General features: G+C 46.3%; 1 protein-coding gene across 5 annotated transcripts in view; it reads right to left on the reverse strand.

Moving 5' to 3' along the window:
• The window catches only part of TEDC2 (tubulin epsilon and delta complex 2), a 332,149-nt gene that overhangs the window by 235,748 nt on the left and 80,589 nt on the right, over positions 1-15,812 (reverse strand). For all 5 annotated transcript variants that reach the window (XM_078663007.1, XM_078663008.1, XM_078663009.1 and 2 more), the window contains one exon: positions 4,023-4,078. In XM_078663007.1, the coding sequence (XP_078519133.1) occupies positions 4,023-4,078 (56 nt within the window). The remainder of the gene's footprint in view (positions 1-4,022; positions 4,079-15,812) is intronic.

Here is a 15,812-nt window from a genome sequence, read left to right on the forward strand (position 1 = left end):
TAAGAGCGAAAATGGAGGGCTAATCCTACAGCAGAAGAGAAAGGTAAACACAAAGATGTCTTACTTATATATAAATCTGCTATTGCCTCAGCCAAATCCACTTTTTACATTAGCAAAATTAGGACTGCCACCAACACTCCCAATTAATTATTCAATGTGGTCAAAGATCTTTCCATACAGCTAACTCAGCAACCTCTGGGAAGCTCTGAAGGTTTTTGCAATAGTGTAGGAGCATATTGCAAAGACAAGTTCTTAAAGATCTATGTCGAGTTCACATGTTGGCAGTGGCAAAGGAAGATTCTGTACGCTATTATGCTCTCCCCATAAGGTCTGCTTTCACTCCAATCTCCTTGTTTAAAGTAGAATATCTTCATATTAGCTTAAAATCAGGATCACATGACTATCCATATCTTCCTAGAATTCTTCAACTTGCTCTGGACCTGATTGTGCCTTTCCTGGCAAGAGATTTTAAACAGGTAGTGTCTTATGGGAGAATTTTCTCAACTGTGGAAGGAGGCAGTAGTCATCCCTGTCCAAAACAAGCCTAATGGGAATGCAGAGGATCTTGAAAATCTGTGCCTATTCTGCTGCTGCTTGCACCAGCTAAACCTTTAGAAAAATATTCAAACCAGGAACTGGTTGAGTTCATAACTGCATTTGATCTTTTGGATCACTGACAAAAAGGATTTCACAGCAGTCATAGCACGGAGCGCCATTGGTTGTTGCTGCAAATTCTATACACTGTCGGGTGGATCAATGAGGCGCTGCCATTCTGGTAATGCTGGACCTGTCAGCTGCATTCGATACGATATCCCCATCCCGCCTGGTGCAAAAACTGCTTCAGTCAAGGTGAGGGATACAGCTTCAGACTTTTTAGTCATTTCTGACTAATAGGAGTCATAGAGCCAGCTGTGGCAAGTTAAGGGCTGAAAATTTCCAGCTTCCCTGTGGGGTCCAACAGGGGTCCCCCCTCAGTCCGATCCTTTTTAACATACAGGTTGCTCCCCTGGACAGACTGGTGAGGTCTTTTGGCTTTCAGGTGTGGTCTAATGCAGACGATATGCAAATCATTGTTTCCTTAACTGATGATTTGCCTGGGACAGCTGACAAGTTGAAACTCTGCATGGTCTGTGCCAGTACCTGGACGAAGGAAAATCATCTGAAACTACATACCGATAAGACAGAGATCCTGATTTTTGGAGCACAGCAATCAGCATGGTTGGAAATCTGGTGGCCTGAGATGTGTGGCCCATTACCTACCCTGTGACCTTGTCCAAAAATGTAGATGCTGTTTTTGACAATTCTCTCACTTTTGATACACAGGTAAATAGAATTGTAAGCTCCTGTCTTAGTATAATAAAAATCCTTAAAAAAGGCTTTCCATTCAATCCGGTGGATCTTAGAGTGGTAATGGCTATTGTTCAAATATCGTGCCTTGATTATTGCAACGCCTTATATTCAAACATCAAAGTGTCCTCACTCAACAGACTGCAAGTCACTCAGAATGTAGTTGCCCACCAGGCCTGGATGTCCCCAAACATCTTTAGTAAGGGAGGATATGCGCTCCCTTCACTGGCTTCCTGTTAGAAAGCATGCAACATTCAAGGTGCTCTGCATGGTATTTTAGGCTCTACACCAGCAAGGGTCTGTGCCTCTGAGAACAGCTTTTCATTGGTACACCCCCAAAAGACATCTTAGGTCATCTTCCCTTCGAACAGTGACTATTCAAAGATTTCAGAAAACTAGTTGGGGTGGCACCTAAGCAGCTGCCAAATTGTGGAACACCCTGCCCACTCATATTGCTAGTCTGGATTACTTTGCTGCCTTTGGGAAGCAATTGAAAATGTTGCTCTTTTCTCTTCCGTAACGGCATGTTTTCTTGTCTCTTGAATTTAGTGGATGCTTCTTTCTGTTGCTTACTAGTGCTTGGACGCCTTGGCATAATGCGCTTTATAAGTTTCTTTCCATTTCCATTACAAACTAGGCAGAATTATGGTATGATGTTTAGGAGTACCATCATAGTTCAGTGAAAAATCACATAAAGGTGAAAGATCACCCAAGGAGCAACATCAGCAAGAGTATCAAAACACTTTCAGGCGCAGAAATACTTTTTAGAGCAAAAAGCATATTTAGCTGCACTGTGCAAAATCACAAGTGTGTACGATTTGATACAACATCACTTGGTATTGTCACATTAGGTGTGAACGGTGTTACAATACCTGTTGTCCTGGTTCTACATCTTCATTGCTTTTCAAAAGCACATTAAAAATTCCCTGCTGCTTGTGTGGACCCCAGAAAATAATTATGTATAGTTTTTCTTCTATAGAAACAACATTCCAGAATGTCTTTATCCGTGAAGTCATGCATAATCAAAATTAATGGATGTCTATCAGACGTGTCATTTTTCTCTGGAACATCCATTATATTGATTCAGAATGTCCATTTAGAGCTGAATTGATCATCTGATATGCAAAACACCTTTAAAACATTGTGCACGTGAGGGTAAAAATGCAGCTTGATAGGCTTACATTAAGAGTAGAGAAAAAAGAGGCCTGTCCTAGTAAGAACCTGGGAGTCTTCCTTGCCTACAATGCATTATACTGGCAGTTGCCACCCCTAGCCAGTTTTTCCCGGCTCGTTAAAAAAAGGATCCCTGAACAAGGTCACACTTCTGAAAAGCCTAATATTTGTCTGTCCAGAAATGATTTTTATCCTCTTCACTCAGTTCTTTAACATCTCCTGTCAAGCAAAGTTAAGGGATTTTTTTCCCTTACTCAACTATTATTTTCAGTCCGAATACCATCCCTTCCTGTGGAAGGAAGAAGTTAAAGATGCCCACAAGTTCTGTGTTGTCTGCCTCCCTGTCTCTCAATCTCTAGAAGAGTGCAGCATTTGTAAAACACGATTGTCAAAGAGAACACTCAAACAGAGGGACAGCATCAAGCTCAGGGGCAAGATGCAGGACACGAAGGCAGAGGAAGAGAGGAAGAAAAGGCGAAAAAGATCACCATCCCACCCAGCCTCTTTAAGTGTGTCACCTTCTGAAAAAGACACCCACAGGAGGAGAGCTAAAGAAAAGAGATCCAGTGGACAAGCATCTGCACCATTCTCTCCGTTATGGAACGTCGAGGCCGAAACATTTGGCGTTGCCATCGAGTGGCTCTGCTCCATCATGTTCTCCATCTCCATTGAAGGATGGATCAACAGCGACTACCTCGACTAAGTCATTCCAAGTCCTCAACATCAAGACATTTAAGGCTGATCGTGAGAAGAACACCTTTGCTATCGAAACATAATGGTCATTCAACGACATCCCTCCAAGATCTGAGCAATGACAAATCATCTCAGCTGTCTGAAGCCAGACCTAAACTGTCTGTTGAAAGATCTACAAATGAAGCTCACAAAAGGCATGGGTAAAGAGGTTGGCTGCATCTTGGGGACAGGCTGCTGGGCTAATTCTGGCTTAGTCTGTGGGTCACAGGCTGCCTTCACGCCCTCATCCTAATCGACTACTCTTACCCAAAAACACCAGTCATGACAATGGGAGAAATATAAAACAGTTGTCTGGGGAGGGTAACACTTTAAGAAGAAAAGCATGGTGTGTGCCACGGTGAACTAAATGCGGTCTATGTTCCTAGAACTGGAATTCAAAGATGAAATCCATATACATATTGTTCAATCTATCTTGGTACAAGTCATATTTGAACCTTCCACGTCTGTTCTTTAACCAATAGATGCAATGCTGTAAAATATAGTTCAGTTCTTAGCTGCACTAGTAATTAATGCAGAGCTCTACAAGGGCATTTCAACATTGCCTAGAAAGTGTAAATCTGGGATCCACTACGGCAAATTTACATTTCTTGATACGTTATTAAGCCCCACACGGATCACATTTCTGCCTATTTCTTCTGTGGATAGGAGAAATATGCGGTCAGTTCAGTGGTTGAGTTCAGCAAATCACAACAGGGGAAATTTAAACATATAACAAACCTGACAACAGTGACAAGCTCTTAAGAACTTACCCTGCTCACTTGTTGTGCTGATATCCTGCTGCACACCATCTGGAGAGGGTAGTTTCCTAAGAGAGCAGAACAAAAGCCCCAGAAGGCAATTATTTACTTACCTAAAATCTTCCTATTTTATTTCTGCAATTATTACAACATGTTACAAAGAACAGTGACGAAATAGAGACAATCGATAGGTCATTGTTGACTAATTCAATGACGATGATCTATGTCAGCATAGTCAATGCAGAGAATGAACCTAGCATTTTCCTACGTGGGCAGACAGAACACCTACATTATCCTCATTTCCATCATTCACCACCCCTGGGGCTAGAAGCCAGTGCTGAGAAGGTAACACGCTCAATTTCCATATCCTTGCCACTTTTCCTGCCATATAGCCACTTTAACCCCTGAACAAACTGTGCGGGGGATCCATTATGCTGATTATTGGGGTGTCAACAAACAAAAAATTTGCATAGTTCCAGTGTGTTGACAAAGATACTTTAGAGAACATCTGCAGCACATGCAAATAGCAATGGTCGAGAATGCCAGGAATGAGTTTTAGACTTGGCATTTCATATACCATTTAGTTTTCAACACTTTTTTCCAGACAGACACATCTTCATTGTCTTCTGGATTGTATACAAGATCAGACAAAAGTTTTAACAACTGAAAAAATGCTAATTCTTTTATAAAACCGCAGTTCTACTTCTCATACCCATCACTGCATTTTCAAGTTTGAATTGTAATCATTAATAGACTGCATTTTAAATTCTGAATAAAGCTAGACTTGTTTAAATCTAATGTAACAGTGAAAAGTCTGAAAAAACTGTGAGGTAAATTAGGCGAGCACTGAGGTATTAAGGCTGGTTAAGAGTGTGAGAACCCTAATTTACTTGTGTAGGCGGAAGTAATCCCATTTGATACAGAATAGTTGTCTCAATCTGAAGTAATAGTCTATAGTCACAGCATTTGTGTACAATCCAGGAGAAGTACCACACCCTTCCATAGGTATCAGGTGACTCAAAGGGATAGTTTGTCCAAAGTGCTAAGCCTTCAACTACTCTATCCTTGCACATGCACAACCCTCATCGCATACACAAGGAGATGACCCCATCAGTTTAGTCTCTGTTGTGTTACAGAGGAATACCTCATATGACACTCTCACCCTACTAGGGACGTGGATTTAAAAGGACACTTTTACCACACGCTTCATACGGATCAAGGAGCCACACTGCATGACTAGCATGAATCTCTCATTGCCGAGTCAGGGAGATACACTCATACTAGGAGCTCTTACTGAGGCAGCAAGACAACCTCACCACCTCCTGTCTCTGCCACATGAATTCACTTCTGCAAACCTCTCCTTACAGATGAATGGGCCATTAACTACCAGCATTTACTCAGCAGTTTAGAAGAGAGCATGAAGAGTCAAATCCCTGTACTTTACTAACCCTCAATTCTGATGTGAAGAGCTGTAAATCTCCATCTTTAAGACACCCCTCAACATGGGTAGCATTCAGACACTTCACTTCAACCGTTTACCAATTCAGACAAGACGCCTCAACTAATGAGTTCCTTTTACCTTCTTAGCAGTTCAGTGATCCAGATCCCTCCTTTCACATTTATTTCAGAAAATATCCATATTTACCCGCCTTCAGAACACTCTCTTTACAGAGGCAAGAAGGCAGATTCTGCTCCTCCTACAGCTTTTCATTAAAGAGCAAAACAGTTACAGGGCGCACCAGCAAAAAGGGAGTAAGATAAAGCATCTAGCACATCAAGAAAAGGATAATTGGGGAATTTTATACTTCCTTAGACCTACACATTGGCTTGACAGAAAACTGCTTTAGCAAACAAGCTGATGTGGTTAAGTTGGCATCAACTTTAGTCTGGCCTATGCAATTAAAGGCTACTTTATACCCTGCTGGGATTCTTAGTATTTGCCACTGAGCTAGCTGAAGAGAGAATGGAGGGAACCCCCAAAGAATGAACAAGGAGAGGAGAACCAGGTTTATAAAAGCTTCCTGATGTGTAGATGAATACTTTTTAAGAGAAGAGAAAACAAGTTCCCAAGGAAGTGGACTGCACCAACTGCTTTGCTATGTTTTTTTTTAACTTGGGATCATTCAAAAGGACACGGCTAACAGAGTGCGAATGGTGGCTTGGTACTAGCAGGGGATTTTTGTCCTAGCAAAACTGCTGATCAAATAGGGTGCAATGAACAATAAATAGCCTTTGACTAAACTCTGGCTTCAACATATAGCTGGTAAAAAGTAGAGGTAGAGTATAAACATCTAGCTGCCAAATATTTAAGTGAGTAGTTGCATTCTGGACAACCTCTAGCCTTTGCACAAGTACTTCAGGAGAATCCGGTACATTGAGCTCCAGTAGTTAAACATGAACCCTACTAGACATCTCAAAGCCTTAAAATCTACCCATGCAAAAGATACACAATTGATGGACGGAATGCAGAACAAATCAAAACATTCACCCCCAGTCAAGAGATCTGGGTTAAATCCATAATTCTTTTGCTCACCATACCACCCCTCTTCAGCCTCACTGTGCCACCGGAATCAAGCTATCCTGGCTGAAGAGGGGTGAAACCCCGAAACCGGTCCTAGGATTCTTGTTTCCGGTCCGGGGAGGACCTGGCTTGGCAGTTCGGGCTGGACTGTTCCCATGAGGCACAGGGTCAAGACTGATTTGCATATGGCCAGGTATAAACTGGGGTGGCATTGTGAGCAAAAGAATGATGGATTTAACCCAGATCTCTTGACTGGGGATGAATGTTTTGATTTGTTCTGCATTCCATCCATCAATTGTGTGTCTTTTATAAACTACCCATGGCTGGAAGGCAAGACAGAATCCACCTTAAGGGTGCTGACACCAATGGCATTATCCAAAGGTTGCCAAGGATCTAGAACAGGACTGACTCATTCCAATAACTGTCCGAAAGTGAATCTGAGTAACATATCTACACTGCCTACATTCAAGGAAGCCCAACCTGGAGGGACACAATATGTTAGAAAACTTTGGTGGCCAGTGGAAGCAAAAATGTGGGGCAATTTCTTTTACCAGTTTGGGGGGGGTCAAGATTAGGCTTTTTATGAAAAGGCGTGTGAGGCTGCTGCTTTCAACTCTGTGGTTATCACCACCAAAGACAAAGGAAGATTGAGAATGGATATTTGTGCCAAACAATGAATAGGGAATTACAATTAAAGCTAAGACAAGGGATGGGTCATTAACACATCCTGACTTAAGAAGTGTGGTCAAAGCAAATACTACTTAGAGTGCCTAAAGAGGAACACAAAATATGCCAGATGGTGGCTCCTGTGGCATCACATCATAGAGTTGTGATGCTTACACCAGGTTCTTTCAGCAGGAGTGATAGCAAACTTCAGATCTGCAAGGCCAGGAGAGAACTAGAAGAAATGCTTGTGGTTAACAGTCTTGCATCTAAACTGAACATTATCTCTTGTATCAATGGCTGAGGAAAGCTGATATGATGGGTCCTGGTGATTCTCTAAAAAAAATGGAAGAATTACAACCGAAAGCCATTGGGGAAAGGGTGACATTGGCTAAAGAATGAAGAACTTAACAGTGTAGCAAGGTCACCAAAAAGGAAATGGCAAAGTGATATCAGTTGCCCCCTGCCTGGGACAAAAACAGATGTGTACTGCTTAGTTGTTAAAGCACATGTTTGCTTGTTTTTGTTTATTTTAAAAACATTTTTATTGAATTTGAACACATCGAGTAGAATCGGTCACGATTATTGACAACTACAGTAGTCGTTGACATGACACATGAGGCAATACCACTATACACAATACATGTAAGAGATAATACAGTTATGCCCATCACACCCACGTACAATCCTGCAATCCCCCCCACATTGCATGGATGGTGCCCCATGGTGAGCACATTTCCAGTTTTTCAATCACTCAAGTCTGAATCTGAGTCCCCGGGTGGTGGGGCACAGGTGTTTCCCCGAAAAGCGTTCCACTTTCCCCACACACGCAGCCATTTTCGGGGGCAACCCCTATTAATAAAGATCACCCTTTCCGCAACCATGGCGCCGTCTAGGTCGCAACACCACTGCTGGTGAGAGGGGATCGTTGGTGCCCCCAGTGTCATGCAATATTCCTCTTTGCAAGTGTAATACCGAGGGTTGCTCAGTTTTGTTCTGCGTGGTCAAGATTCGTGGGTTCCCACACATTAAGCAGGCATTTCCATGATTCGGGGGGGACCTCATATTCACATACCTGGGAGATCGTGGCCAGAACCGCTCTCCAGTATTGAGTGATGCGGGGACATTCCCATATAGTGTGGTAGAAGGTACCCTAGAGACACACAACCCCTCAGGCTAAGTGGCGTATCTGCCATTCCTATTGTGTGTAATGTGGGCCTTGTGTAGTATGTTCTGTGCAGTATTTTAAGTTGCACAAGTTTTAATCTGGAGGGGGGTCGCCACCTCCCGGGGGGACGTTAGCGCCTCCTGCCAGTCCTGTTCGTCCATTTCCCCCACTTCCGCCTTGCATCTCCTTTAGGTTACTGGTGGGATCCTTTTGATTGTTAACCAACTTCCGATATGTTAATGATATAGCCTTTTTGGTTAAGTGGTCCACCAACAAACGATCCTCAAGTGGGGAGGACTCAGGTAGATCAGTTCCTAGAGGTATGGCCTTCGTCAGTGCATGTTTAATTTGCATAAAGCAATATTGTTCCGTCCCTGCCATCTGATATGTATCTTGTAGCTGCGCAAAGGGGACCACCTCGCCCCTTTTCCACAGGTCGCCGACCCTGGAAATGCCTATGAGGTCCCATCTCGTAAAACCTTTACTCATACGCAACATTGCCAAATCTGGGAGAGTCCCACAGTGGCATATGCGGAGTGATCACCCCTACCCATCCTAGCGCTTGTTGCGCCGTGAACCATATCTGCACGGTGTGGGCCGTGGGGCTGACCAGTTTTGTTTTTTTGGCCTTATCATACAGGGCGCTAAGGATTCCGTTCATTCCCAGAATGTGCCTGTCCATGCTTAAAGCTGGTTCGTCCTACGGGACATTGGTTAATCACGATGAGCTGAGAGGCCCAATAGTATAATCGAACGTTAGGCAGGGCGAGGCCGCCGTCACACCAGCTCAGTATAAGCTTACACATAGCTATATGGTGAGGCTTACCTTCCCACAGGAGGTGGCCCACCTCCACCTCAATGGACTTAAAATAGGAGTGCGGGACCGGTATGGGTGTGTTTTGCAGTGCGTATAATAACCGAGGGAGAGCCATCATTTTAAACAACGCAGCTCTCCCCAGCAGCGTCAATGGGAGGAAGTGCCAGCTTTTAACATCGCTCCTTAGCCTCCTCAGGAGCGGGAGCAGATTACGTTTCATGAATTGCTCGGGATGGGGCATGATATTGATACCGAGATATTTAAAACCATCCTTTGCGATCTGTATCACAGCTCCTCGGGGCAATCGTGGTGGAGGGCCTTTTAGAATATAAAGCATTGATTTTGCCCAGTTGATTGAATAACCGGAGACCTTACCATAGGATTCGCAGATGTCGAGCAGGCAGTTAATGGACCATCCCAGTTGTGTCATGTATAGTAATATGTCGTCTGCGTACAGAGAGATACGGTCTTCCCATCCCTCTGTCCACTTCAGTCCTCTTATCACTGGGTCTCTCCGCATCCAAGCCGCTAGTGGCTCTAACACCAGAGCAAACAGTAGTGGGGAGAGAGGGCAGCCCTGTCTAGTCCCCCGCCCCAGCACGAAGTCCTCTGACAATCTCCCATTGACCACTACCTGTGCTAATGGCCGTGTATAGAGCAGCTGTACCCAAGCACAGAATTTAGGTCCAAAACCAAAATGTCTCAGGACCGCAAAAAGAAATGGCCATTCCACTAGGTCAAAGGCCGTACTGGCATCTAGGGAGAGGATGACCGCCTCTTCCTAAATAAAGGACCTAGTAGCCAGTATACCATGCAATCGTCGAAGATTCATTACTGTGTTCCTACCGGGCATAAAGCCGGATTGGTCTGGCTGTATGACTGTCGCTAGGAGGGGATGCAGTCTTGCCGCTAGCGGCGTTGCCAATATTTTCGCTTCTGAGTTAAGGAGTGAAATCGGTCAGCAGGAGGTACATTCCTGGGGGGCTTGCTTGGTTCGAGTATCGTTATCAGTGTCGCTACCCTTTGATCACGTGGCAATATCCCCGCTTTCAAGCTGGCTTGATACATTCTAAGTAGGTGTGGCACAACCGTATCCGCCTCCCTTTTGAACAGTTCCACTGGGAGACCATTTGGCCCCATTGCCTTCCCTGGCTGGAGTCCCTTAATGGCTGCCACGACCTCCTCTACCGTGAGGTCAGCCTCTAGTAGTTGTACGTCCTGTGGTGTCAGTCTTGGAAGTTGTATGCTTTTAGGAATACTAAGTTCTCCTCAATAGTTGTCGCTGCCACGGGAGTGTATACTTTTTCATAATGGTTTGCAAAAGTCGTGACAATGTCGTTAGGGTCTGTCACTGTCTCCCCAGTGGGCAATCTAAGTTGTGCTACCCAGTGGCTGCCCCTCTCTTTTGTATCTAACCACGCCAGCAGTTTGCCAGCTTTGTCCCCTACTTCATAAATTGTGTGTTGTGTTTTCGTTATGCGTGCCCTGGCCGCCTCCCATACATGGTCCCTGTAGGCTTTTTTAGCGCGTGGGTATCTGCTTCGTTAGGGCCTCTGCCCGGTCAAACGCCTCTTTTAGCTCTAGACCTGTTGTGTTATGTCTCGTTTGTGGGCAGAGATCACTGAGATGGCTTGTCCACGCATGACCGTCTTGTAGGCTTCCCAAAGAACAATTGGAGGCCACTGACTGCGTGTTTTCCTGAAAGTAGTGTTCCGAAGTCTTATACAGGGCTTTCCTTATACTAGGGTGAATGGGGAAAATACGTCTCCGTCCCGTGAGGTGTGGTGTATATGTTAGTAGTATTGGCGAATGATCAGATATGCCTCTGGGGAGGTGTTTGACATCCTGTATTTTATCAACGCCCGCTGGGGAAGTGAGAAAATAATCTATACGGGACAGACTATTATGTGCGCCTGAGTGCTGCGTATATTCATGTTCTGTGGGGTTACGCATGCGCCAAATATCCAATAGCCCTAGTGCGTCAATGAAATCCTGTAGAGGCGATGAACCCGGTCCCTGACCCCTCAGGGGATGCCTATCGCTTTCAGCGTTCATTGTGGTGTTGAAGTCACCCCCTCTTATGAGTTCTACGGGGGGTAGGCCCAGAAGAAACCCACTCAAAGCTGGGAAGGCAAGCTCGTGTAGCGCCGAAGGGATGTACACTGAGACGAAATTAAATACGCGCCCCTCCCATTGGCAAGAGGCCGCTGCAAAACGTCCCTGATCATCTGTCCATGACCCGGTCACCACCAAGAGGTAGCTCTTCCGGATCAGGATCCCGACCCCTCTCGAACCAGATGTAAACTCGGAGTGTGTTACCATTTCGAAACCCCACCTATCCAGCGCTTTGATGGCAGTATCCACCAGGTGTGTTTCTGGTAGGAGGGTGACTGATGGGGCGTTTCTCCTGAGGTACTGTAACACTAGTCCCCTCTTTATTTTGTTACCCAGGCCATTCACATTCCAGGATATCATGGCCAAGGGAGAGCCCATTGCATGTGCGCTATCTAGTTGTGAGCGTGAGGCCTCCATTGTGGAGTTCTGGGAGTGTGTGGACAATTACCTGATATATGGTCTTATCTAATAGTGTGCCAAGCATGTCTTGCATTGTTTGTGTGACCGACCTAGTCTTCTGTATGTGTGCTCGCATGTGTAACGGAGGATGAACCAAAAACAAAAAAACAACCCCCCTACCTCCACCCTCCCATCTCCCCTGCCAGACGGATTCCCAACTACCCGCCACCCCAACAGTGCAGAGTGCTTCAATCCCATTAAACAGTACTTGCGTGCGGGGGGAGGAAGTCCGAGAGGCGCCGCTGGCGTCCCCCTACTCAAAAACAATTAATCGAATTTGGATCGTATCGTTGAGATGCATCTTCGGAGTACTCTTGTGTTGACCAATACGTTGTTTGGGATGCCCAGTCCGGTCCTGCAAACTGCAACCAGCTAGTCGGTCATTTCAGGGGTTAGAGCCGGTTTCAAACGGGTTCTCCTGTGGATGGAGAGCCCAACTGTTAAACTGTGTCTACTGTCAGGTCCCGGCCTCCATCAGTGAGAAGTCCTCCTCTCCGTTCTCGTTTACACAGTCACTTACGTCCTCTCCCTCCCGGAGTCGTTGTTGGCTTTGTTGTCTTGTCCATCGGGGTCCCTCCACACGTCGCCAGCCCTCAAGCCAGTCCTGCGCCTCCTCAGGTGTTTCAAAGAACCAAGTCTTCCCGTCTGCCACCACTCGCAGTTTGGCTGGGAACAGCATAGAGTAGGCCAGTTCTCTATTTCTGAGTTCCTTTTTAACCTCAAGTAAACTTCTTCTACGCTTCGTGACTGCCGCCGTGTAGTCAGGGAAGAATGAGGCCACCGAGTTCTGTATTCGTAGTGGAGGAGCCACTCGTGCAGTCTGTAATATAACGTTTCGGTCCCGGAAATTAAAAATATGGGCCAGAATGAGTCTGGGGGGGGGCACTTTGTGAGCTCTCTCAACTGTGAAGAAGGCGGAAAGCCCCCTGGGCTGGAGTCTAGTCTTTATGAGGTCTTCTACAGAGATACATCGCTGGACCACTTTCGCTCTCCGGGACTCCCGTAATTCTGACGTTGTTACGGTGGGAGCGCCCCTCCTTGGTCGCATTGAGTTTGTTTTCGGCTTCTAACTGACTGACCTTCCGTTGCAGGGTGGTGGTGTCCTTAGTGAGGGTCGTTGTCACCTTTACCACCTCCGTGACTCTGGTGGCCATCTTCTGAAAGTCCGCCCTCAGGAAGGAGACATCAGACGAGATCGATCCCACTGTCGTTTGGACGTTATTAAGGGCGGACATTATGTCCTCCAGTGTGACCTTGGATGATTCCTCTGAGGTTGGGGCCGTTTCTGTTGGTGCCTGCCGTTCAGGCAAAGCTGGAAAGTCTTTGGAGTATGCATACTTGTCCAGCTTAAGCTGTGAGTTTGTGTGCGCCCCATGCCCCCCATTTGTGGCTGTTTATTTGGTCCTCCTTGGCAGGTTGGTGTTCAAACTACGTCCGATGCGAGCCGAGGCTCTAAGTTATGTATCCCAATCATGTATGCCTGTTGCTGGTTATGGGTGGGGCTGACACTTCCTGTGCCTGCCCCTAGAACTCTCTCTGGCTCTTGAGGCCTATGTTTGCAGGCCTACAGGCCGTCTCTCCTTACTGTGTGTGGCAGGACGTGTCTTCAACACCCGGGTGTACTGTAGGTGAAGGCGTTGGGTATCAGGTCTGTGAGGCAAAGGTATCACCTCCCCTCACCTTACTGTGCAGTATCGCCGTGCTGATCAATAGGCAGCAGTCATGGCTGCTGAGCGGCCGGGCCTCCGTCTCCCGGTATTTTGCAACCTCTGTCCCGCGCGGAGTTATTGTGCCCAATTTCTCGGCAGGTCTGTCCAGCCCGGGCGATCGTCTGCTGGGTGAGCGCACTGTCACGTCCGCAGCGCCCGCCACGATCGTCTTGCTTACTTCGCACCGGGGGCGTTCCAACTGGGCCCCCATCGCTAATCGAGGCCCCGGCTTTCACCACTCACGCAGGCCGCACCACGTACTTCGGCCCCGGTTCCGTGTGAAGTGCCGTTCAGCTGCCAAAGACGAGGTCGGAAGGCGCCCCGTGTCCTCTGATGTCCTTGTGTGTCTTTGAGGCAGGATTTCTGCCCAGATTATGTGGTGGACTGATGGGGAAACTCGCGCCGGTCTCGGAGCTCCTCTAAGCAGCGGCCATTTCGCTCGGCTGCAAGCCACGCCTCCCCACGTTTGCTTGTTTTTGGAAGAAAATTGGGGCAATGGATCCACTGTATGTGAAGTTTTCCACGGAGCATCTTCCTGTAAGTCAAGGTCCTCCTGGGCAACCAGAGAAGGGGTTGGAGAATTAACAGTTTAGGTCTCTGTCACTATAAAAGTAACAATGTTCCAATTGCAAATCTGCAATCCTATTACTTTGTACATTCATCTTGTAGAACCTGGTGGGTTCACAATAAGTTTTTTTAGCTTATAGAAATAGATGTAGCTAATGATAGACCTTCTGGAGTCTTTGACTAGTTGAAGTCATACCCAGAGAAGTTAAGAATTCCATTCTGACAAATATACATTATTATTGTAGGGCATTTAAATGTCTTTGGGTCTGGATGGTGGCCCCAGGGTTTCAATGTAGATTTGCTGGAATCTCTAATGGCTAATGAAAGATCTACAATAGTAATTGGGTCAACAATAGTGGTAGTACTGCAATAAAGTAGTCCCTTCGGTGTGGAATAGAAGTTGTAAGCCTGATGAACAAGTTACTTACCTTCGGTAACGCTTTTTCTGGTAGATACTATATCTGCCTGTGGATTCCTCACTTTGTGAATATCCCCTTGCGTCAGCAACATTCGGAAATTCTTTTTGTAGCTTCGCGCCGACGTGGATCCGGACGTCACAGAGGCACGGCATCGCACGCGACCTCGCTGACGTCACCGGCGCCTATAACAGCCCCACGCCGGCGTGATGACATCAGTTCCGCCCTTTTTTCCGTGCCCTCGAGGCACACGGACGGACCGATGATAGCAGAAATATACACAGTATACGTAGTACAGAAACCAAGGTAACACACACAGTGTGAAGCAAATGCAATAAAAACATTTGAAATAAACATTTCCATGACAATAAAATAACACATCATAGAAACTCTGGCATAGAAGAGTGGACAACGGGGAGGCTGGTGGGTCAGTGAGGAATCCACAGGCAGATATAGTATCTACCAGAAAAAGCGTTACCGAAGGTAAGTAACTTGTTCTTCTGATAGATACATCTGCCGTGTGGATTCCTCACCTTGTGAATAGAGTCCCACAGCAGTCCCCACTCCCGGAGGAGGGTGTCCACTCTGCTATACCAGGAAATCTTGGAGGACAGAGCGCGCGAAGTGGCCGTCCCTCCTCACCTCGGTATCCAAGCAGTAGTGCTTCGCGAAAGTGTGGAGGGAGGCCCAAGTCGCGGCTCTGCAAATGTCCTCAACAGGAACACCTCTAGACAAAGCAGATGTTGCAGACTTTGCTCTAGTCGAATGTGCTCTAATACCCTCTGGAGGGTCCTTACCAGCCAAAGAGTAGCAGATCTTAATGCAGAGCACGATCCACCTCGACAGAGTCCTCTTATGGACCGCTCTTCCTTTCTTGCAGCCAGCAAAGCCAATGAAGAGCTGGTCGTCCACTCGACAGTCTTTAGTCCTGTCCAAGTAAAAAGACACCGCCCTCTTGGGGTCAAGACGGTGTAATCTCTCCTCCTCCTTGGAAGGGGGAGGATAAAAGGTAGGAAGGGTAATGGATTGACCAAGGTGGAAAGGAGTCACCACCTTAGGCAGAAAAGCAGCCCTGGTCCTAAGAACCATTCGTTCAGCATGAATGGTCAGGAATGGGGGCTTGGAACTAAGAGCTTGAAGCTCACTTACCCTCCTTGCCGAGGTGATTGCAACGAGAAAAACCGTTTTCAAAGTCAGAAGCCTCATGGGACACTTGTGAAGAGGCTCAAAGGGAGCACCCATCAAAAATGTCAAAACTAGATTCAAATCCCACTGAGGCACAACAAAGGGTGCAGGAGGGAACCTATTAGTAAGGCCCTTCAAAAACCTTAAAACAATGGGAGACTTAAAAAGAGAAGGCTGGTCAG

This window comes from Lissotriton helveticus, chromosome 10 (assembly GCF_964261635.1).
Source record: "Lissotriton helveticus chromosome 10, aLisHel1.1, whole genome shotgun sequence".
Lineage (NCBI taxonomy): Eukaryota > Metazoa > Chordata > Amphibia > Caudata > Salamandridae > Lissotriton > Lissotriton helveticus.